The sequence below is a fragment of the Homarus americanus genome, unplaced genomic scaffold (genome assembly GCF_018991925.1).
Source record: "Homarus americanus isolate GMGI-L3 unplaced genomic scaffold, GMGI_Hamer_2.0 scaffold48406, whole genome shotgun sequence".
Classification (NCBI taxonomy): domain Eukaryota; kingdom Metazoa; phylum Arthropoda; class Malacostraca; order Decapoda; family Nephropidae; genus Homarus; species Homarus americanus.
This window is the reverse complement of record NW_024753828.1, coordinates 5981786-6004879: the sequence shown is the minus strand read 5'-3', so window position 1 is coordinate 6004879 and position 23094 is coordinate 5981786. Positions and strand designations below refer to the sequence as shown.

General features: G+C 37.5%; 2 protein-coding genes across 8 annotated transcripts; one reads left to right on the top strand and one right to left on the bottom strand.

Moving 5' to 3' along the window:
* Positions 1-657: 657 nt before the first annotated feature.
* Positions 658-10417, top strand: LOC121855580. 3 transcript variants are annotated; one of them, XM_042350594.1, is made up of 9 exons: positions 658-936; positions 3018-3083; positions 3898-3969; positions 4085-4261; positions 4441-4580; positions 5126-5262; positions 6801-7007; positions 8530-8667; positions 9050-10417. In XM_042350594.1, the coding sequence occupies exons 2-9, from the start codon at positions 3066-3068 to the stop codon at positions 9235-9237; spliced, it is 1077 nt and encodes a 358-aa protein (XP_042206528.1). In that variant the 5' UTR covers positions 658-936; positions 3018-3065; the 3' UTR covers positions 9238-10417. The 3 variants fall into 3 exon arrangements, with proteins under 3 accessions (XP_042206528.1, XP_042206529.1, XP_042206530.1); XM_042350595.1 differs by lacking the exon at positions 3898-3969; XM_042350596.1 differs by lacking the exons at positions 658-936; positions 3898-3969 and having other exon boundaries at positions 3013-3083.
* A 2534-nt stretch (positions 10418-12951) lies between these two features.
* LOC121855577 lies at positions 12952-20346 on the bottom strand. Of its 5 annotated transcripts, none has more exons than XM_042350588.1 (9): positions 20228-20346; positions 19334-19490; positions 18117-18185; positions 17582-17758; positions 16828-16967; positions 15983-16119; positions 15311-15517; positions 14304-14441; positions 12952-13569 (listed from the first exon to the last, which is right to left on the bottom strand). In XM_042350588.1, the coding sequence occupies exons 2-9, from the start codon at positions 19349-19351 to the stop codon at positions 13382-13384; spliced, it is 1074 nt and encodes a 357-aa protein (XP_042206522.1). In that variant the 5' UTR covers positions 19352-19490; positions 20228-20346; the 3' UTR covers positions 12952-13381. The 5 variants fall into 5 exon arrangements, with proteins under 5 accessions (XP_042206522.1, XP_042206523.1, XP_042206524.1 ...); XM_042350589.1 differs by having other exon boundaries at positions 20213-20335; XM_042350590.1 differs by having other exon boundaries at positions 20201-20298.
* Between the last annotated feature and the right edge of the window lie 2748 nt (positions 20347-23094).

The following is a 23094-nucleotide window of genomic DNA, read 5'->3' as shown; positions in this document are numbered from 1 at the left end:
TGCTGGCCATACCGGTACCTCTTGTTACAAAATTTGTCATATTTACTAATGCTACAACTGTCAGGAGCATGAGAAGGAAGATGATGATATGAAAAGAGGAGAAGGATGATGGGTGATGGCATACGAGGAGAAGGAGGAGATAGGGAGGAGAAAGCCAAGGGTGACGGGTAGAAAGGAGGAGGAGGGGGTGGAAGGAGGGGAGAAGATGGGAGGGTGAAGAGAGGAAGAGAGAAGGGTGACGGTGTGATCTGAGTGGGAGGGGAAATAAAAAGCGGGAGGGAGTGTATGAGAGGGAGAAATAGGGTGAGAGAAAGTAAGCAAACGAGAAAAATTAGCCAATCGGTCGTCAACTCAGACCAGCTCCTGCCGCTCTATGACGTCATACTTTCAACCGACCAATCAACAATCACCTGAGGCAACACACAGCTGACCTGGCAGAGACAAGTTGCTGTATCCGACCGTCACATATAAGTAATAAACAGATCCATTTACATAAAAGATACTACCTTAATATCTATCATTGACAGAGTTTATATCTATATTTACTTATGAATAGTAAAATAACTAGATATTGACATTCCTTGACTGGTTATACCGCATGATGGTAGGAGTCATCGTGCGTCAGGCAGTTATACAGATCACAACATGAACGCTTCGTGTCAGATGTTTGCTCACACCGAACACTTCACAGTGGCCTAGACTACTGTACGGCGCTAGTGACCCACCGATCAGTGTATAAGTTACACGCCTTGTGCTGACTGCTAGTGTATATTTTCTGAAGACAGTGAAGTCGCTTGCTGAGTTAATTTCCACGTGTTGGTTGGGTGAACATTACAATCCCAACACTTGCTCTCATAACTTGGTGCTAAATAATCTTGATAGTTGATTAGAAACAGAAGATAAACAACATAGCGAACAGGAATAACAGTAAAAGTGGTAAGTATATAGCGTAGGAGACCATTGTCAGCTGATGTAGGTAAACCTTTATAATAATACAAGTGTTGCCATGTTAACAGATTCCGTATAATTAAATACTTCATACATACATAAATATAAATTATATATGTACAATAGGTATATATACAATATATATATATATATATATATATATATATATATATATATATATATATATATATATATATATATATATATATAAATAATTAGCATACATCTGTCATTGCAACTCGAGGTAATATAGTAATTATTAATCTATTTATTAATTTATGAAGACATATTCATCGACTATCAGATTCACTGTAAATACTGAGGTTAAAGTTTGTGTAAAGGTCCAGTTCCAATAACTGATGACGTGATAATCACAGGAATTACGTCAGTTTTCACCACACAGGTTCATAACACGTAAATCTTATTGACGACGGTGGTGGTGGGTGAGGCGTTAATGAGAACTAAACTATCATTGAATAAAACTAAGCTAACCTAACCTAGTGATTAACACCCCAGCTTAGTTCTCCTGGTGATTGACCACCCAGCTTATTTCACCTGATGATTGACCACCCAGCTTATCTAACCTGATGATTGACCACCCCAGCACTACCTGGGGACTATAAGATTAGTTTGTTAGGTTAAATTATGATAGGTAGACTAACGTTGAGTGATTAATCATCAGGTGAAATAAACTGGGGTGGCTAATCTTCAGGTGATCCACTAAATAGATTTTTAGATTGCCCCCGAGGGGGGCTAGATTGTTGGGCACCCCCGTACATCCTGTGCAAGGTGAAGCGCGGAAGCGTTTACAGCGCCCATCTGTGAAGCATGCGGAGTTCATGCTTGCCTGTATGACTCCTGCATTAAGGGCGCAAAAGCCTGAAGGGTCATGGGTTTTGTCAGCAAGTTACATAAAGTGACAGAATGGTGAGTGTGTGAGGGAAAATTCCCGGTACATTTCATCTGTTTACAGCAAAGTGTGGCAGGTCCCTAATAATGGCAAGTGCCAGGCCTGTCACTAGGAGGAGGGATATCTGGTCAGGGAGGGAAGAGGTGTTGGTAACGGCTGGGGACCTGTAGGAGGAGGTCATAGGGCAAGTGAGGATGTAGTGAGAGAGTGTGAGTCGGGTTGACCACAATGTTTACAAACAGTGCGGCCAGGCTCAGGGTTGTCTATGTACTCAGAGTGGCGAAGTACAGTGGGGGTGATATGGTGTGGTGGGACAGGTACAGTAGGGGTGGAGGGAGGCACATACAGTAGGCATTGACAATATTGAGGGACGAGTTTTATATGAAATGCGTTTAGATCTGCCACGGTCAATAAGGAGCGGCGACATTAGTGTCCCCACACTGTGATCACAAGCGGCCAACCATATTTCCTCTCAATCCTGCACTGCCAGACTCACTGTTACATGTTGTTGCCTGCCACCACCACCTCCCTAGTGGTAACACTCGGCCAATACCTCCCTGCTATCGACCTAACTTGGTATGGTATTAGTTGAAGCAACGATTCTGGAGCTATAAGAGCATGGAGCATTAGAGCATTCCATTGGGCGATCGCGTTCACCTCCGAATATGACACCACCAAGCGGCCGCGACGTATAACACACATTAACCCCACTGCGCCTTACATGGTATTGTGCGATAACACCAAATCATTAAATAAAATAAATATATATACTGTATATAGTCAGTAGGTTATTGAAATTCAACTTCAGATACCTGGATCAAAATAGTTCTGCATGTAGGTTATCTCTGATCGCATGAAGATTAACTCCCTCAGCTTATTTCACCTGATAATTATATACCCTAATGCTGCCTGGAAGCTTGAGGTTAGGTTAGGTTCATCAGGTGTTCCCATACAACAGGTGTGGGCAAGTTATAAGTTTGGTTGGGTGAAGATATTAACAAACAGTGATAACACGTGTAGATCATGTGCGACAGGTGTTATATTTCGATAGTCGTGTGTGTGTGTGTGTGTGTGTGTGTGTGTGTTTGTGAGTGTGAGTGTGTGTGTGTGTGTGTTATCAGGTGCTCAATAATAGTATATAAAGTCCAAAACTCCGCAGGTTGGGAACAGCTGTGTCATTCTTCTTCCGGCAATTAGCTGTACAACTATGCCGCTCCCAGAAGAGGTAAGTGATGCTTTATACCCGATATTCTGTTTACTACATGACAGCAGTGTTGGCAGTAGCGGCACTGCTAATTGTAACTACGTAGCATAGCTAGTAGTGGTAGTTGTGGTGTAACTGTTTTAGAAAAAGTAGGGAATACTGTAGTGGAGCATTTTAGAGGAATTTCCGCCATGACACACCATTATTGCTTGTATTAGACACGTGGTGACCATGGTGTTACTGTACTGATAATGTTGAGACGACCGGAAGGTGAGACAAAGTTGTCATTTCTAACCCTTCAGGAATAGTTGTTTATTATTTAGAAAATTAATATAAACAAATTAGGTTCATATAGTTATATACATTTTTCAGTCAACCGGCAAATATTTAATTTTATTGGAAGCCACATGCTGTATTATGATGTAGTCACAGTAATTTAGTTATAAATAAATGCTGGATATAATATGTGAGTGTTCAGTAACAGAAGACGACAACTGAGCACATGAATGATTTACAGGTAATACATTGGTTCTAGTTGGTGTTATATATTGATGAATTAATATTCCTAGATTGAATGCTTATCAACAAGCAGCGGTTGTGTGTGTGTGTGTTAATTATAATACAAGACACTAAATACCCTGTAATAATAGTAATAAAAATAGTTGATGATAATACACTAATCATAACAATGTTCAATAATGATATTAATCAAAATAATAATAATAATATTTCTTAGAAAATTTCTTCCCATGGTTGATCTTACTTAGTGAGCACAGTTATGATACAAGCACAGCAGTGTATGTCTCGGTAATTTATTTATTTGTTATTCCCGCAGGACGTGTTGGTGCAGAAGATTTTGCATGAGATGAATAAAAAGGCCTCGTGTGCTGTCAACCAGAAAAAAAATGTTAGTGCATCTAATAACTCAGTTTATTTGTAGATGGTGAACAGTTTTTAATATTTGTTCAACTAACACTGTAAATGATTAACAGTATTTGATTCATATTGTACTCCGGCACCAGATGGTGAACAAGCTGGTGAAAGAACTGAATCATCGCCTGCAGGAGGAGACGGACATTCTGAAGGGCACCACCATCAGGCGCTGTGGCACTGCCTATGAAAACCTCACTGTTGGTATGGAGGAAGACTTTGATTTGATCTTAGTGCTTGGAGAACCCTTTGTCAGTAGCAACTTTAAGGTGGGTCAGACCATGTGTGCATGGATGAGAACGTTTACATGAACACACTTACACTACATGGAAAGAAAAAATCACACATTTTATTAGTTCTGTGGGACATTGTTGAGTGAGATCTTATACCTGTGAATATTATGTTGTTCCTCCAAGCAGATGGAGTGACCTTAATATCTTTTCTCCAGATAACTCGGGAGGAGAGATCAAAGTACCGATATTACAGTCTGAACAAAAAAAGGAATGTGAATATCAATAAGAAGAAGAACTTCTGTAGCAACAGGCGTAACTTGAACAGTGAGGCTCTACGTATCCACATCTTCGAAAGGTATTCTGTCTACAAGTCTTTGCCTTTCTTTCATGTTAGAAAACTCCAGTAAAGTTTGTAGAAGCTAAATTTTATTAAAAGAAGCTAGACTATACTTTTAAGATATTACTATGCTTGATATCATTAAGTGTATAATGTAGTACGGTAGTTAGATGGTGTTATTGCTTTAAAATTCGTTTAATGAATGCAATATTCTGAATTACGTATAGGAGAAAGTGGCTGGTGGCAGGTAACCTTTATCAGTTGATGATCCATTGTACTTTGAAGATTTGGTGATGGTTTCTGTACACCAGTACTAGTTTAGTCTTGGTCCCATTCTCTGTAATGAAAAAGTTGAAGTAAGAAATTTTAGCTTTTGAAAACTTTCTCTGATATCTTTTAAATATTGACGTCATAAAATTAGTGCAGTGATCACATTAATTCAAGTAAAGAATACATTTTAAGGTTAATTTACTGTACATATGAGTATTCTTCAGTTTGTTTGAGCAGTTACAGATCTAATTGTCATTGACAGCAAACAAAATAGAATAATTGTCCATGTTCAGGCTGGAGCAGATTCTGAGGACCATCACAGTGCAGGGTGTGTCAGTGACGTCAATCCCACAGTCTCCTGCCATGAAGCTGAACCTTCGTAGTAAGAAAGGAAGGACGATTGAGATAGATATAACACCTCAGATTGCTCGTGAGTGTCTATCTATACAGCATCTGGATACAATAGTGACCAAGTACATGTATTATTATTAGTAGTAGTAGTAATGGTAGTAGTATTGACACATTGTACACCACCCTTCCCGTTGTAGCTCCAGTGCCGGTTGGTATAGTTACAATAAGGCCAAATTTTGTACGGCATTTTAAGATGCGAGGAATAGCTAACGCGTTAGCTTTCCCGGACTGTCAATAAAAAATACGACCGTACCGAGTCTTGGGAATAACTGTTCTACAACACAGTCTTCAGAAAACAATAAAACTGTGAGAACTGAACGTAAAGGACACCGTGATAGCTTTCTACTTCAGTGGCAGATTGTACTGTAAGAATTGAGGATTTGTGAGGTATTGGTGTAATATCTTTCCTCTATTACTTGCAAGGCTTGATCCATATTTTCTACAGGTAAAGTTGTCCACTGCGTATGCTCTCTCGTCTCGCGGCTACATTGTGTTGTTTACAGGTATTCGCATATATAAACACGAAATACGACTAATTTCATGTTAATTTAAGTCTTAATTTTTGCAATTACAGAATTGTAATAAATTTGTTCACCCATATTTAAAGTATCTTATGGATAATGATATTAAAATCTTAATCATATTTCAGTAATTAGCAATATTTTACACAAAATTCACAAGCGACTAATGAAATCGGACAGCGCCCATACGCTTTGTTTTAGGCCCTATCGAATATACTATCAAATATAGAATTACATGATAGTTTTATTATTATATCAGATTTTTTTATTGCCTTACATGCACCCAACTCTTCAATATTAATCAAAATATTCTCCATAAGTGGCCATGATCCACGTATTTACACAGTGTTTCAGTAGGGGAAACTTGCTGATTGGTTGTTAGCTATTCGGGCGCCTCTCCTGCGCTGCAAACGCTAGCTCCTTGTACAGTATTTACGTCCTTCGTTTTTCTGCACCTGCAGGATACAACTGTTTTGATACCTTGTTGACTTCACATTGAGGACAGTGTTGACAGCAGACAAGCTCAGATGAGAATTATCGTAACGGTACCCCAGAATTATTGCTTTTCACCAAATTTATCGTACGTTATTATTGATTAATTTCTCGGGTTATTAATCTCCGTGATTTTATTTACATGAGTGTGGTCCAGCAGAGATGCCAAGCATTACAACATATATCCAGTGGCTGTCATATAACAGTCGGGACTAGGGGCCCTCTTAGCGGTCTGACCCTATGCTGAGTCAGACATCGAACACATCCACGAAAGCGCTTTGGAACTTCGTGTTTTCTTGTGTCCTATGTGGTTATCAACATATACATGGATCACACGCACCACACGCACCTACAATAGAGACATCAGATATACACAGCACAAGTGTACACTGTATGAAAAGTTCTTACATCTTGAAAATTACTGCCCTTTTGACCTTTTTATCTAAGCTTTTAAACTTTTAAGTATCTTATCTAAGCTTTTAAAACTTTTGACCTCAAATATGTGAAGTTAGTGAAAAACATTCTCCACTGTTCTGGTCCACAGTTAGTTCCTGGGATGAGTGTCCTGGCCTGGTGCCTCTGTATACTCTCCCTCAGTGCCTTAAGGACTACATTGAGGGAAGTGATGGAAACGGGTCACCAGTTCTGTACTTCACGCCAGCAGCACCAAGGACTCAGAGGTCGCCTTCCCATCCTATCTGCAATATGGTTGGCTGCTACATGATGGAGAAAAAGTTTTTTAGGGAGGAAAGTAAGTAATGTGATGGCCAGCTTGATTAATTTCTCATGATAGTGATTATGACCAATCTGAAGAGTTTTTGAATAGTATACTGAAATTTTTTATATACCAATTTTATGATTTTGTTGACTGTTAATACTGTACACTGTACTGTAGTATGCATGGGCGGAACCAGGGGGGGGTCCTGCAGGTTCGGACCCCCTCTTTTAATCAGAAAATTCCAATATTTTTTCCTTAATGCAGTATTATACTCGGGCATTTTTGTAAAGTAAAAAGTAATTACAGTACTATTAGCCTCGGAATATCTCCTGATATTAAGTGCACATGACCATGATATTGGTTAGATTTAAAAAAAATTCTTGGGGGGGGCCTTACAGCGCCCTACAAAACCTCCCAGCTGAGTGGGCTCTCTGTGCTCGCCATGTTCTCCCACTCACGACTTCATGAACCCCTCCCCCTTTTTATATACTTGGATCCGTCCCTGGCGATGTACTCTACTTGTATCAGTACAAGTACCTGATGCATTAATGGAATGAATGTAATGAAAAGTTCATAAACTAATATGTAACAAAGAATAGAATACAAATCATAACTTACATATTGTGCTTCACATTGCAGGAAATAATGGAAATAACAATCTTATCTTTTCAGTTATTGCCACAAATTGTCAAAGTTGTTTGAGAAACAGTTAGTAATGTTAAGTTTAAAAGAAAATGAATGTTAGTTGGTTGAAAATGTTCAAAGGAGGGCCACCAGACTGGTGCCTGCACTTCGGCACCTCAGCTACCCTGAGAGATTGGAGGGCCTGAACTTGCCTAGCTTATACTACAGATGGGCAAGGGGGGACCTAGTGAGGTGTATAAGCATCTCAAGGGGCACTACTCAGTCGAGTGTCCTTACTTGGAGCTGGCTGACGCTCGCCCCACAAGGGGTCACAGCTCAAGATTGAAGAAGCTGCAAGTCCAGAAAACTGTGAGGGCAAACTTTTTTGGAGTGAGGGTTGTAAACTCTTGGAACAATCTACCAGAGAGTGTTGTGATGGCACAGAGTGTGAGCTCTTTCAAGACAAGACTTGACCAACACTGGAGCGGGTTCAGGTACATTCAGGAGCCGGTGCATGCCCAGTATTTGCCAACAGTGCGTGACAGAGATGTGACCGATCGCCCAAGCGGCGAACAAGCCAACCAGTGGCGAAGAGGATAGAAGTAAATTAAAAGTTAAAGTCGTGGTTACTTTCCTGAAAATGCGAAGTTATAGGAAATAACGTTAAACAAATCAATTTTCCCCATGAGAAATAGATAAAATATGGGAGTTACGTTCCTGAGCCTCCCTTTGCTAACGACGTTGTATCGAAACACCGTTAATCGGGGCGACGTTATACGAGAACTTACTGTACAGTACTTTATTAATTCTAAGAGAATCAACCAGGTGATCTGTGGCACTAAAGAAGAAATTCCTGGTTACTTTAGTACTGCAGTGAATCATCTTATAAACTTTATTATGAGACTGCATATTTACACATCAATATTTCCAGCTGCAATTTGGGACATGGTGAGGTTGGCTAAGCTCGTCAAAGATAATCGTAACTGGACAACGGAGTATGGTCTAAAATCCTTTCATCTGAAGCGTCTGGCCATCAAGAATGCCAACACACTGAGGTCCATGACGCCCTGTGAGTACTTTTACATCCAGTGCCACTTTTCTGTAGCCTAATATTATAGTGAAGCATCATCACCACGACTGGATGATGGCCACCTCTCACTAATAACAGTTACTGTACTCGTGTCCTGAGTTGATTATGAGCAGTTTGTTGAGGAAAGATGTAATAAAGGGTACAGTGTATTTGGTTATAACTTATGTACATAATCTGAATATCCTGTAATCTGAGTTGATTACAGTGACAGTGAAGTATTTAAAGCGAAAGGTTTCAGAGAATATAATAAATTGTTTATAATTTTTTTTTGTCTGTAATGTTTAACATAGGATTTAAGACTGTAATACTCTTTAGGTATTCTGTACTGTATTGAAAAACTTTTATCTTTTTTTGTACCCAGGGAATGGCTACAAGGCTTTACTGAAATGCATAGACAGGGAGCTAAAGGCTTGTAGTGGACTGACCGACTGTTTTGTGGAGAAACAGTTCATATACTACGAGAAACATCTCGGTAAAGTGAGGAAGCTCCGGCGGGCGCTGACTGAGGCACAACAGCTGACACCAGAAGACCTGAAAGCTATGGTGTAGTGACAGAAGAATGTAGTTTGATTTTTTTTTTGTCACTATTGCAAAATATTGATACAGTAATCGTAAATTACAACTCTGAGCCAAGAGTGCGATCCTGAGGCCATAAAGGCTTATATGCCCCCTCCTGAGTACTGTACAGGGTGGATCACTTAGTCATGTTGTCAATATTAAGAGTTAAAACACCAAGTTCTCTAGTTATCCTTGCTGAGGAACTGCCACATTTTGGCTAGTCAAAGATGGAGTAAATATGGCCTTATTTCTTTTACATACTGATTCCATTACTAAATAGAGCCCCATCATATGAATTCCCCCAAATTATTACATTACTGTACCTGGAATAGCTACCGTAACCTCCAGTCCGTGGTATTCTCATTTCTGCATCATTGTTTTGCGTAAATTACTGGAAGATTACTCTATATTCCTAGAGGTATAGGTGTGAAACAATATATTGGAATCATTTGAAGGTGAAATAAGTTAGTTATTAAAGGAACAAAGGATTTGGAAATATTTAGGAATTTCTTCTGTACCTTTTGTGTGAACCAAATCCTTAAACAAACTGTTACTGGCCTTGGTAGATATTAATGTTATAATATTATACTATAGACCAAAGTTTAGGCATATATTTATCTGATAACACTTTCCTAGTTGTCACCTGGAACTGGAAAGGTGATCTTATACTGTACAAACCATTCTACTCTTCAGTTACATTCCACTGTTTTTCATATACAGTTTTAGGTTATACTGTAGATAAAAACCCTAAGTGCATTTGGTATGTACAGTTTACAATGTTTATTTCTTCCAGGTATTGGTGATAATAACTAGAATATTATTTCTCTGATTCTTTGGTAGCTATTCCTAAGGATGAATGAGAGCAAAAACCTATACGTACATTTATATTGATTAAGTATGGAGTTATTTCACTACCCCAAAACATGTTATTGTACCTTATTATTCCTGTTTTTTACTTCTGGTGAGGGAACCTTTCTCTTCATACTAAAAGGTTAATCAGATGACAGCAATGGTGATGAGAATGACAGCAGTGATAATAAGAACACAGTAACATGATGATAATGACAATAGTGATGATAAGATAAGAATGACAATAGTGATGATAAGATAAGAATGACAACAGGGATGACAAATTTTCGGGTACCTAAAATTAATAAATAATATTTTGGTACATTGGTGTTTTATATTATATAGTGTATTCCCTGTTAATTGTTCTTACCAGAATATTACCATCTCAAATGAAGGTGCATATACAGTGACCCCTCGGTTAACGAACTCAATCCGTTTCAGAAGATCGGTCGTTAACCGAAACCATTGTTTCAATGGGTTTTTGGGTAATTGGTTCCAGCTCACCGAAAATTTCCTAAATTCAACAAAAATGGTAGAAAAGTTCACTTGCTTTGAGGTGTGTATGTAGAAGGCTCCTGGATGATGATGATGATGATGGGATTTAGAATGGGGGTGGAGGAGAAGGAAGAAGAGAAGGCATTGGGGTGGAAGAGAAGTCACCCCATGGTGCCATTTCACCCATAAAATTTTAGCTCTCTTGGTGTAATTCAAGATTATTTTCTTTAAATCAATACTGCACTGCATTATATATTGTCAATATGTAAAATATATTTCAAAATGACCAATAATTTGCTTGGAAACACAGAAAAAAAGTGTTTAGTTGGATAGTCTCAAGCAAGATGTTACCTCCAGTGAAAACAGAGAGAGACTAACACCTGTTTGCTGTGTTAAGAGGCTGGATGCCGCGCATTAAACTAGTCACTTTACCTTCAATTATGTTCAATAATTGTTAAAATGACTAAAAAATTGAATATTAAACTTTTAAAATTATTGAATAGTATAAACTTCTTGATATTTACTAAACTAGTAAGGAATTTAAGCCCTAGAACCGATTAATGTATTGGCGGACTGATACTAAAACTGGTTGCCCGGTCAATGCAAGCGAAAACATGTTGAGGTCGGTTCGTAAGAAATTCGTTAACCGAATTTTTGTTCGTTAACCGAATTGAAGATCCTTATGGAAGGCAGTTCGTTAACCAAGGCGTTCGTTAAACGAGGGGTCACTGTAATACACCTCTAAGAGAACTTTATCCTTGTGATTGTTTAATCTACTCCAGCAGCTAAAAAAGAATAACGGTAAAATACAGTAGCCCAAACATACAGGATGTAAAGTAATTACCTGCATTATTACAAAATAATTACAAATAATCAAGGGTCATTAGAACAATTACTGTACAGGTATTTTATTTTTCTTATTTGGTTTTAGTTAATTACACGGTTCTTAAGTATCATTCACCTAAGAGCCATATATTGGGAGACTTACACTTACAATAAAGTATTTGTAAATTTCCCTGCTGTTTCAGTTTTGTTTGCATTTTCACTTGGAATCATTTCTGTACTGTCATATCCTATTTAAATAATCCTCTTTCTATATTCTACTTATAGTTATTCCTAAATTGTAAATTTGTACAGGTACTGCACGTTTCCATAACTTCCAAATCTTTGTACCAGTGTTAATGTTTTAGAATTTATCAAATTACCGTATTTAACTCTTATTTACTTATATAAATATTTTGTAGTATCTTATATAAATATTTTGTACTCATACTGAAACATTACCCAGAACACTCGGGCAGTAACCATATTAGAGACAGCTGGCGGCACCATACAACCAACACTACCCAGTGTAACTTCCCCACTTAAGGCAACTACACTACACAAATATTTGCGTGCCATCGACCTACAGTACCCGTTAAATGTAAAGAACATTACTGAACAGGTAATGTACAGTGTCAGTACTGTACTAATGTACAAGAATGTTTAATGAAAAACTTTTACTGTTGGGAATCCTTACTTTTTATTATATGTATATGAAATAAATGGAAATATTGCATCCTTGATTACAGAACATCAAGCAGTACAGCGTAATTCAATATCATAATACAGTTCACCCATTGCATTTGGGGCTCTCTGCCGAATACAAATGTATGGCACTAGCCAAACAATATATTTAAGTGGAGTCCTATAATGAATGGGGTTAGGGATCAAATGAAACCACACTTAAAGCTATGTTAAAAATTAGTTATTATGGTACATAGACAAACTGGTAAATGAGAAAAATAATATTTAATTTATTATACAAAGTATACTATATATAGTATATTATTATTATATGAAGCCTATGGACTGTGTATGAATAGTACAAGAATTATATTCCCTACCAAACAGGGAGGTACTACCGCCTGGGAAGATATTGTAAGCATAACGTGTTGTCTAATGGTATACCCTGCTGCTATATGGCATTGCAAAAATTGTGACCAAGTCCCAGGTTGCTGATCTGACTTTCTGCCTCATTTACAGTACACACAATTGCAGGGTCTCAATTGTTTCTCTTGCTATTGACAACACAACATACATATATCGTTTCTCACTAATGATCTTTTTTTTAATTTCTTTATGGTTCCTTATTATTATTATTATTAGTATTATTAGTATTAGTATTATTATTGCAGTGTTTTCATTATTATTATTGTTATCATTATTTTATTTTTATTTTAGTATTTTTTATTATAAATTTTACTTATCTCAATTATTATTATTATTATTATTATTATTATTATTATTATTATTATTATTATTATTATTATTACGTTTTCGCCCCCCGAGCCCTGATGTGGGTTGGTGACCTGTGTCCGGGTGGGCTAATACCCGTATAAAAAAAAAAAAAGACAGCTGGTCCCTGTAAAGAGCCACTCTTTTAAACGGTGACAGGCAGTTACATACATACATACATTGACCTTGAATGAGTACAGTATAGGAAACATCTGTGGAGAATGTTCAGAAATTATGTAGTACTGTATAGAAATTATGTAGTACTGTACAACACCAAGCACAATGCTGAATTTAAGCCAAGATCAGTACATAATTTTAAGATCCTGGAGCAGATCTAATTAATGTCACCAGCTATACCATTACTGATTTTCCTCACATGATCAACTCATAGTCTCTCAATTTATTTATAAAATTTACAACTTGAACACTTCTCAAACAAATTGAATTGGGAAAATTTAACACTTCTTAAAATAATGGAACCTGAAATTTTTAATGTTAATCTAGTCCAACCTGATCACACCATGGAATTCAGCCTATCAGGCTGCCATCGCTGTACATCACGCAGGGCATGACAGAAACCCTTCACTTTATTGGGCTTTGTTATGTAATAGATAAAATTGCCGTTCACGAAGCAGTCAGTTATGCCTCCTTTTTCCTCTAGTTCCACATCAAGGAATTGCAGTAGAGCCTTAAAGCCATTCCCTGTCAAGGTTAAAAAATGAAGACATCAGCATACACAGGTGTCAACTACGTATTGTAACTATTTACAAATATACAGTAATATTGTGGTTTACAGGATTACTTCTTTAAATACTGACTATTGCACAAGCATTGAAGCAGATGTTGCTTTCAGATGAGTTTAATGTTATAAATCAATTCTTCTGTTGTTCTCTTTCAAATGCCTATATACCGTTAAGTACCCAGTACAGTAGTTCTCTTCCACAGAGCTCAAGCTCATTTGAGTGCAACGATGTTCTCATTAGCAGGGCGGATCCAGGGGGAGTCCTGGGGTCTGGACTCCCCCTTTTTTTTCAGAAAATTCTAATACAGGGTACTTTTTTTTTAATGCAGTACAGTATTGTACTCAGGTATTTTTCTTAAATAAAAAGTAACTACTATTGACCAGAATATCTCCAAATATCAAGTACACATAGCTTCAAAATGGCCTCATAATGCCCATGATATTGGTCAGATTTAAAAAATCATAATTCAGGGGGAGGGGGGACTGCCAACCCCCAGCTGGAAGGGCTCACTGTGCTCGCCATGTTCCCTCACCCACAACTTCTGGGACCCTCACTTTTGATATTCCTGGATCTGCCCCCGATGAGTGTTTATTGTACACCTCTTAACTGCTTATATTTCCAGACAAGTGCTTCAGAATCCTATTGATGGTGCTAAATAGTATCAATAATTATATACAACGTAACTCCACTCACATGTTGTCATGGTCCTCAGTGTGTCAGCGTTCTTGATGGCCAGACGTTTCAGATGGAAGGATTTCAGACCATAATCGTTTGTCCAATTCTGTTGATCCTTGACAAGCTTGGCCAGCCTCACCATATCATGGATATTAACTGTAATTTATATTTGTATGAGGAATGATAATAAATTGGATCAAAATACTTTCAAGCATGAAAAAATTATTTATATAAAAAGCAAAAGAACAATGATTATAAAACCTGTACCATCACTGGCTACAAAATATCAATGTACAAAATCAGATGGAATAAAAATGTGTAATCTAGGGATGTAGTTAAAGAAACCAACTAAAGTTTATTGCTCACTCCGAATACATTTTCAGAAATCAGGGGAACAAACTTTGGTGAACCAGAGGCATGGACACAGTGATCATTATGACCCCAGCATAACTTAGTTAATTGTCATCTGCTAGCTGTCACCAACTTTACAGATATAAACAGATCATATGACTAATTTTCAGTTACAATGTTATGAAAAAAATTTACACACGACTTTTTCTCACCCTGGTGTAATGTTGCCAACATAAAGTTAAGTGCAAACTGACTCTCATTTCACTTGTCTTTAGCCAATTACTATGATATCCCTTATACTGAAAACATACTCAAGATTAAAAGGATATTAAAATAACTCTAACCTGTTTATGTCTATGTTAGTGCATTTGTTATACAGTAATTTACTGCTTAGGTAGGGGAAGGTGGTGGCTTGTTTAATCATTTCATTGTTATTGATGAGATTGTCCTTCATTGTCTAGTGTCAGTACTGTATTGTATAGGAGAAAACTAATAGTATCCAGAGAAACTTAGTGATATTTGGTAGCTGGACAATACCTTTCTCATATCTTACCTAAGAGTGGAAAGCTGTATAAATGATATGTAGGACTTCAGCCGAGTACAGAACTGTGTAGTATTTAGTCATCACATGTATAGTATAAAGACAAAGTAATTAAACTGTCACATCCACTGACCTTCTTCTTTAAGAAAATGCTTCTCCAACAAGGAAAAGCTCACCATATTACAGACCTCATGAGCTTCATTCTTTTGAGCACTTAATACTGCTGGTGTAAAATACAGAACTGGTGCATTTCTTCTGGAGTTGCTTTCAACGTAGACTACAAGGCACCGAGGGAGACTCTCCAGGGATACCAGACCAGGGCAATTCTTCCACTCACAGGCTGGACAGAGCAAAAATTTAAATGCAAAATTTGCTTGGAAAAATTAATACTGTACAGTCTATACAGTACATTGGAAGTACATTATAGCCCTAAGCTTCATTAATACAACTGTATATACTATACTGTACATTTTATGTTTGAAATGATTAAGAGGACCAATTACACCAACAAAACAAATAACCAAGTACTGTACTCTGTACACAAGTTTTAAATACAATTAAACTTATACCTAAGTGAAGGCATCCAGTTTGTGATACTGTCACCACATGGGAATTAATTTATTTTTCATTTATACAAAAATCTATACAGTACTTGTACTGATAATACTTAATTACTGTACCTGAACACTGTGTTAACTCTTCTTCACCAAATGAGCTTATGTAGTTCACATTAAGTAAAAAATATCCTATCCACTCCCATGTTCAAATTAAAATTGTAACTAATGTATTACAAAAGAAATCTTACCAACAATCTGAGGTGTGAGATCCATCTCAATTGGCTCTCTATTACCGGTTGTGAGGATCAGTTGCATGGCTGCCAACTTGGGATATGCTTTAAGTGTCATCCCAGGGACCTTGATGGTGCTCAGGATTTTCTTCAGTCTGAAAATTAAATAAAAGTAATTATATCAACCACCAATCAGAATCAACTCATTAACTACAGTATTTGTTGGTGGTACTGTACAGTGGTAGCATGGTCTTCTCTCACAAGATTCTTCCAGCTAAACTCCCTGGGTCAGGGTTGAGAAGTGTTTTCTCTGGGTACTGTACTCCAGTTTCTTACTGAACTAACATGGACAACAAAACTCATTAAAAAGAACTACCCAAATGTATAAGCAAACTGACAAATGGTTGAAGTAATAAATTAATATTAACAGAAATGCATCCATATGTGGAAAAGTTCCTCAAAGGGAAGAGACATATTCATAGATACTGTAATGAATGGTAACCAAATCTATTTGCAGGTGGCATGTACAACCTTGAAATGGGAATTATCTGCATACTAATGCCGTATCATGTGTAGTACTGTACATCCATCATGTATACAGTACTATTAAAAACTACTGTACATAATCTACATGAATCTTTAATTGAATGCTTTCTGCAGCAGTACTGTGCTTAGTTATCATGTATCAAGACTATAAAATTTGAAATGAAACTTTTAGAAATCCAATACTGTAATACCGTACAGTATTCCTTAAAAACTAACTTAACAATGGTAAAAAGACCTTTATACACCCCACATATCTTCCATATACAGTTTGTACTTTATTGTAGTTTCTGTCAAGCAAAAACGCAACACAAGATTACCTTTCAAAGATGTCATTGCGCAGCTCCTCCGTTTTTAGGTTGCCCCTCTTGCTGCAGAATATGTCCTTATTTCTTATTAAGGGGTTTTCTCTTCTTTGCAATGTATACAGCATAAACCTTTCATGAGAGTCTTGAATTATCTAGAATAATAAACATTTTGTCTAACCTCAAGGAGTTGTGTCTGTAAACCACACAATGTGTCCTGGCCCAAACCTGTCAAATCCAAACCTGTCAAAACCCAAATCAAGAGAAAAAATCTCAACAAATGCAAATATTAATAAAAATATTAAAAAATTCATTTAGGTAATCTGAAAGTACTGTATTTAATTTATTTGAAGGTTTCAGTCACTACCCACAAAGAAAGTGACAAAGTACAGTACAGGTGTATAATAAATGATGTACAGTATATTACAAATAAAAATGCAAGTGGTTATAGAATATGGTATCGAGTTACCATCATGCCACTGCCAATAATTATTGCCAGCCTTCTTTTCAGGTCAATCAAAAGGCATCTGTTGGCACTGTCATCAAACCACATTTGATTACTTGCACATCTGATTTTGAGGCTACCTTAGTAAAACTTTGGCAACACTGTTGATCTGGTGGTGCATTTATACACTAAGTACTGTAAAGTAAAATGCTTAACTTACTGCACCTGTAAACCCTGCTTTAGAAGTGCTTTTATCTCAACAGTTATGAGAGAAAAATTATTGATTAAACATGAGAACTTGGCTATAGTTAACGTCATACATACCGTAAAATTGTTACTAACAAAGGGTTCCCCGAGCTGTAGGATCAGGTCATAGTCTGCCTGGTTTTTGACAGCCAGGTTCTCGTAAGCACTGCCGGCGTGCCTAATGGTGGAACCCTTCAGAGTACCTTCCTCCCTTTGGAGGCAATGACCCAATTCTGTCACCAACTTGTTCACCAGCTGTTATATCAGTAAATCACTATTAGTAACTTCATCCCCACAACCATTGGGGCAAAATCCTCACTCAGTTTCAAGCACAGAAATTCATGTTAAAAACGATAAAAACATTGGCTGGAACAAGAATAACTTACTCAAATGAAAAGCAAATCATAATACAGTAGTTTATAGTCATGGCAGAATATTTTATTACAGCTAAAGGGGATTATGTGATGTCTGAATTTGTTATACAGGAAATATATATCAACTGAATTCTACCATAATCCATACTTATTTTTTAGGACTTTTAAATTGCTATTGGTAAATCTTCCATTAATTTTAACTAACGTAGTGTACAGTAATTAGTTTATTATTAACCAACCTCCTTATTCTGGTTGACAGCGAACGAAACCTTGTTGAGACGCCCTAACACGCTCCTCACTACTACATCCTAGGAGAGAGTTCAATAAAACATGGAAATAATTTAATTTTAGTTGCCATAAGAAAAATAAAATCTTTAATAGGCATATTTATTTATTTATTTATGGGGTATGCTATAACGAACGGATCCTACTACGAATATTCCTATAACGAACGGTTTTACCTATAAAATTGAGAATGCTATAACGAACGAAACTCCTACAACGAAGGCGGATGAATACGGGACTACTTCACCTGGCGCATGAATATTGTTGTACCGCGACCCACAACAGGCGCCATCTTTGTCTCACTGTTATTGTTGACATTTCGTCTTTTGATGTGGAAATTCGCGTTATTTGTATAACTATTTTGTTATACAAGTATACAATTGTAACAATGAGTCGTCCAAAGCGAGTGAGAAAGCTAATAACCCTTGAAACTAAGAAAGAAATTATAAAGAAACGTGAGAATGGAAGAAGCATTGCCAAACTTAGTGATGTATGGGATGACTAAATCGACTATATGTACGATTTTGAAGAATAAAGAGGAGTTAAAAACTGTGCAAGTGGCTAAGGGAATCTTTAGACTTAGCAAAGCAAAGTGTAATGTGATTGAAGAGATGGAAAATTTACTCTTAGTGTGGATAAAGGAGAAAGAAATGGCAGGTGATAGCATTAGTGAAGTGAGAAGGCTAAACAATTGTTTGAGGACCTTAAAGCCAAGACTCCATAGTGATGTGCCAGTGTTTAGGGATACGTGCATGCTGAACAACACTAAGGTAAGATAAAGTACCGTATTTTTTACATTTTCCACATAATTTTTTCAGTTTTAAGCGGTTGTATTTGGGGGCCTGGAACGGATTAATCCTATAACGAACGAATGCTATAACGAACGAGGTTCTGGAACCAATTACGTTCGTTATAGCATACCCCACTATATATAATCAACAACAATTTCAACCCGCCAGGACTCGAACCCACGATCTTATGTGTGTGACCTGTTCAACGAGCTTATGGCGCCGTGAATCTCCAAATTGGAGGTGCATATGGCTTCAAAATGCCCCCAAGTTTAGTGTCACTTTACATAAGTCGAGAGTGAGGATCGGCAGTAATGAGTGTTAACTGTACATATTCATACTTAGTACATAAAATGATAATGAACTAAAGTATACTAACTTACCTCATTACGCCGTGCCATCTTGCCTCAGCTCAGTGGTAGTAAGACGTTATATGATAGGATTGTGGGGAGGAGAGCATTTAACGCTCACCCTTTTTGCTCCCTCCAGTTGCCAGCTGCTGGACGTTGTTTTCTTCAATTAGTCCTTCCTAAGTTCCGTCTGTACAACCATTTTAGATGTACCAAAAAAAGAATAGAGATTGATCAACTAATCTTCTTTGTAGATGAGGAAGACTCATATAATAAGAGGGTCATAGGGTCATAAAAATAAATTATTACTACCACCAAGTAACTACAGGCAGTGAGTTTTAACATGAATAAGTCTTGTCTGACTTCAGTGGTGTGTGTTGGTGAGCTATCTACTTCCGGCTCCCTTGCCTAATGTATGATAACCACCGAGCTACGCCGCATGAAATTGTTCCTTATCTCGCAATACGGATTTAGCCTTTAGGCCTCGATGATTAAGTTCACTAGTATTTTACAGGTATGTGAGTCTCACCTTTATAACATGGTCACCACAGTGAAAGTCCTGCACCTTGTTATAACATAATACATGTTTGCCTGGACTAAAAAACGTTATTTTGATGTACCCGAGATATTAGTAGTTAAGATTAGATAAAGATTGGTAGGTTTACGTCCCTCGCAAAAACATACGGGTCTTAGACACTCGAGACGCATATACGGTACGGGACAAACGCACAAGTTGATGATTCTATAGGACCACCAGGCAACTGATCACTTCCTTGACCGTGTGAGCAGCAACACACACAGGGCGACGATTCAATCAATGACGTAGTGTTGTACGGCAAACTTTTATGCCTTTAATGATAAAATGTTGCACTTTTATCTCCGGCTTAAGTATACACGTACAGGGACACATACACGTATTGTACACACCACAAGTAAATATTTTACAGACTGACTGACGTGTACAAGTCATGTCTAGTCAGGGAGCGTAGCTGAGGCTTGGCTGCTGGGACCTTGAGGGGAGGAGGGCCCGGTGAGGGAGAGAGGTTACCATATGCACTATAACTGACATCTTATAACGACCGATAATCCTCTCAAACACAAATATTTCACCCAAATTTTACATGTTGGAAAATGAGTATACTTGCTTCTATTGCTATGTGTGTATAGGAGTGTACATGACTCAGTATATCTTATTCTTTGATAAATTTATATGTACACATTAGACCTCAGGCACTAATACTTTAGAAGTGACAGTACAGCTACACTCCTGAATAGTATCATTATTGTTCATTATCATCCATTTATAACAATAAATTTCGTTCATCTTCCGTTTTTCTCTATCATTTTCTTTTAGTTCTTACTATTTATCCCATTTGTCTATAATTCTTCTTTTCCAATTCTCTTATTTCACTCTAAATTCTTATTTTGATTTTCTTTGTCTTATTATGCTTCTTTTAGTTCTTCTCTGTTTATTCCTTTGTTTTCATTTTTCTCGTAATTCTTCTACTCCTGTTCTTGTTTTTTTCCCTTGTTCTTGTTTGTCTATTCTTTCGTATTCTCTTTATATTTCATCTTCTTTTATTATATTTACTTTTTATTTTATTGTTTCTCCTCTTTCTTTTATTTTATTTAGTTTATCATTTGTTTTTTTATTTATTTTATTTATTTTTTCATTCTATTTTAATGTTTTCTTTTCTTCTCATTATTTTATCAAGTGTTATTGTCTTAAGATCACCTGAAGATTAACCTAAGCTAACCTAACCTGAAGATTAAATCACTCTAATGCTAACCTAACCTAACCTAACCTAACCTAACCTAACCTAACCTAACCTTAACCTAACATAATCCATCTGGTTATTAAAGCGTTGGGGTGGTTAGACTAGGGTGTCTCAAAATGCACGGAATATAAATGGCAACACAAGAGAAGAAAGATTATGGGAATAAACTGTAGAACAAGACAACTTTACAATAAATTCTAAAATGAAATGAAGAGGAAAACTCGCAATTTTTTTTTGTATCAGAAAATTATGAAAGAAAAGGGCGAATCAAGGAGAAATCAAATAATTAAAATAATATAAATTGACGAATAAAATTACAAATTGGATTCGTTTCCCTTTAACCTAAACTTACTTCAAATATTGCAATGTCTGCTGCCTCCATTACCCGTAAAGCCCACAGTATCACCTACTCATAATAACTAAAAAAATATAACAAAACAAATTCCTATCCCTGACTATCTCTTTATCGTGACCCTCTAGCCCAATAACACTATATTTGTAATGTGGGCGATAGCACAGTTCCAGGAAGTGGTTAGGTTAGGTTAGGTTAGGTTAGGTTAGGTTAGGTTAGTGGGGTCGCTCGGCATGAATTAGTCAGTGTGTACCGTATACATTCCTCGGTGCGGTAAGCGGTTAAGCAGTCAATATTGTGCGCCAGATTAAAACGATATAATGATATACTGTGGTCAGATTATTATTATTTTATATCTAATTAGTTGACATAAATTATCTTTTTGGGGCGTTCTTACTATCTCTCGTTCCATCGATCTGTTTCTGTCTGCCTGTCGTTCCTCTCGTTCTTAACAATTGCTCTCTCTCTCTCTCTCTCACCAACAGTGTCTATGATTAAAGGGTTTAATTTACAAAACTTGAAGAAAAAAAACTTGTTCAACACCTACTTCACACATGTATCTACGCGTCAGGCAGGTGTGCGAGATCACGGTAATTAACACCTGCACACACGTCTTATTATTAGGCCATTTGCCTCTCTTTGGCGTGTTATAAGGTATGTATTACTTGTAGAGTAACAACATGACTAAACAAGGTAAACAGGGCGAGATAAACATTACAAACAAATAATAAATAAGTGAATATTGATGATTGAAGAAAATAGAATGAAAATTAAACAAAAACGGAGATAAAAACAGAACAGAGAGAGAGAGAGAGAGAGAGAGAGAGAGAGAGAGAGAGAGAGAATTAAATCATACGAGAGATTAATACAAATATTAAAAGACTTACCATCAGCATTAATATAATATACAGGTAAAACTAACAAGCAGATCAAAAGAGTTATCACCAACATCACCTCAGCAACGACAACATTCCGCTGAGTGTGAGTGAGCGAGAGTCTGTGGGGGACTGTGGGTGTTGGGGGGTGGGGTTACGGGGGACGGGAGGGTGTCCGTAGCGTCGCCACAACACTCCACCACCACCACCACCACCAGCTGAACGTGAGTCATACACGTCGAGTTGGGGCAGTCAGTAGGCAGGGAGGTAGCTAGTCAGTCGCTCTGTCCCGTGTGTATTGTGAACAAGTATCGATTTTATATTCGTCACCACAACAACTATCCTGTTGAACTTTACTCAGTGCTACCACCAGTGCCACCACCACCACCAGTGCTATTAACATTCGTGCTACCAACACTACCAGTGCTACCACCATTAGTGCCATCACCACCAGTGTTACCACCAGCGCCACAGCAACACTGGATATCACCACTACTAGAAGCTACCACTATTGACAACACCACTACACACTACTATTGTCAATATCACTTCCCACACACAATCCATTCACCACACGCCACCACTATCCCACATTCACCACCACACCCCACATTCACCACCACACCCCACATTCACCACCACACCCCACATTCACCACCACACCACCATTCACCACCACACCCCACATTCACCACCACACCCCACACAACCACCACACCCCACATCACCACACCCCACATCACCACCACCACACCACCACATCACCACCACACCCCTCTTCACCACCAC

Coding starts and splice junctions, on each gene's coding strand:
- LOC121855580 (XM_042350594.1), top strand. Junction 3,970..4,084: donor CTGTCAACCAGAAAAAAAAT/GTTAGTGCATCT, acceptor CTCCGGCACCAG/ATGGTGAACAAGCTGGTGAA. Junction 5,263..6,800: donor TATAACACCTCAGATTGCTC/GTGAGTGTCTAT, acceptor TCTGGTCCACAG/TTAGTTCCTGGGATGAGTGT.
- LOC121855577 (XM_042350588.1), bottom strand. Junction 16,120..16,827: donor CGCAATGACATCTTTGAAAG/GTAATCTTGTGT, acceptor TTTAATTTTCAG/ACTGAAGAAAATCCTGAGCA. Junction 15,518..15,982: donor TCTCACACCTCAGATTGTTG/GTAAGATTTCTT, acceptor TGCTCTGTCCAG/CCTGTGAGTGGAAGAATTGC.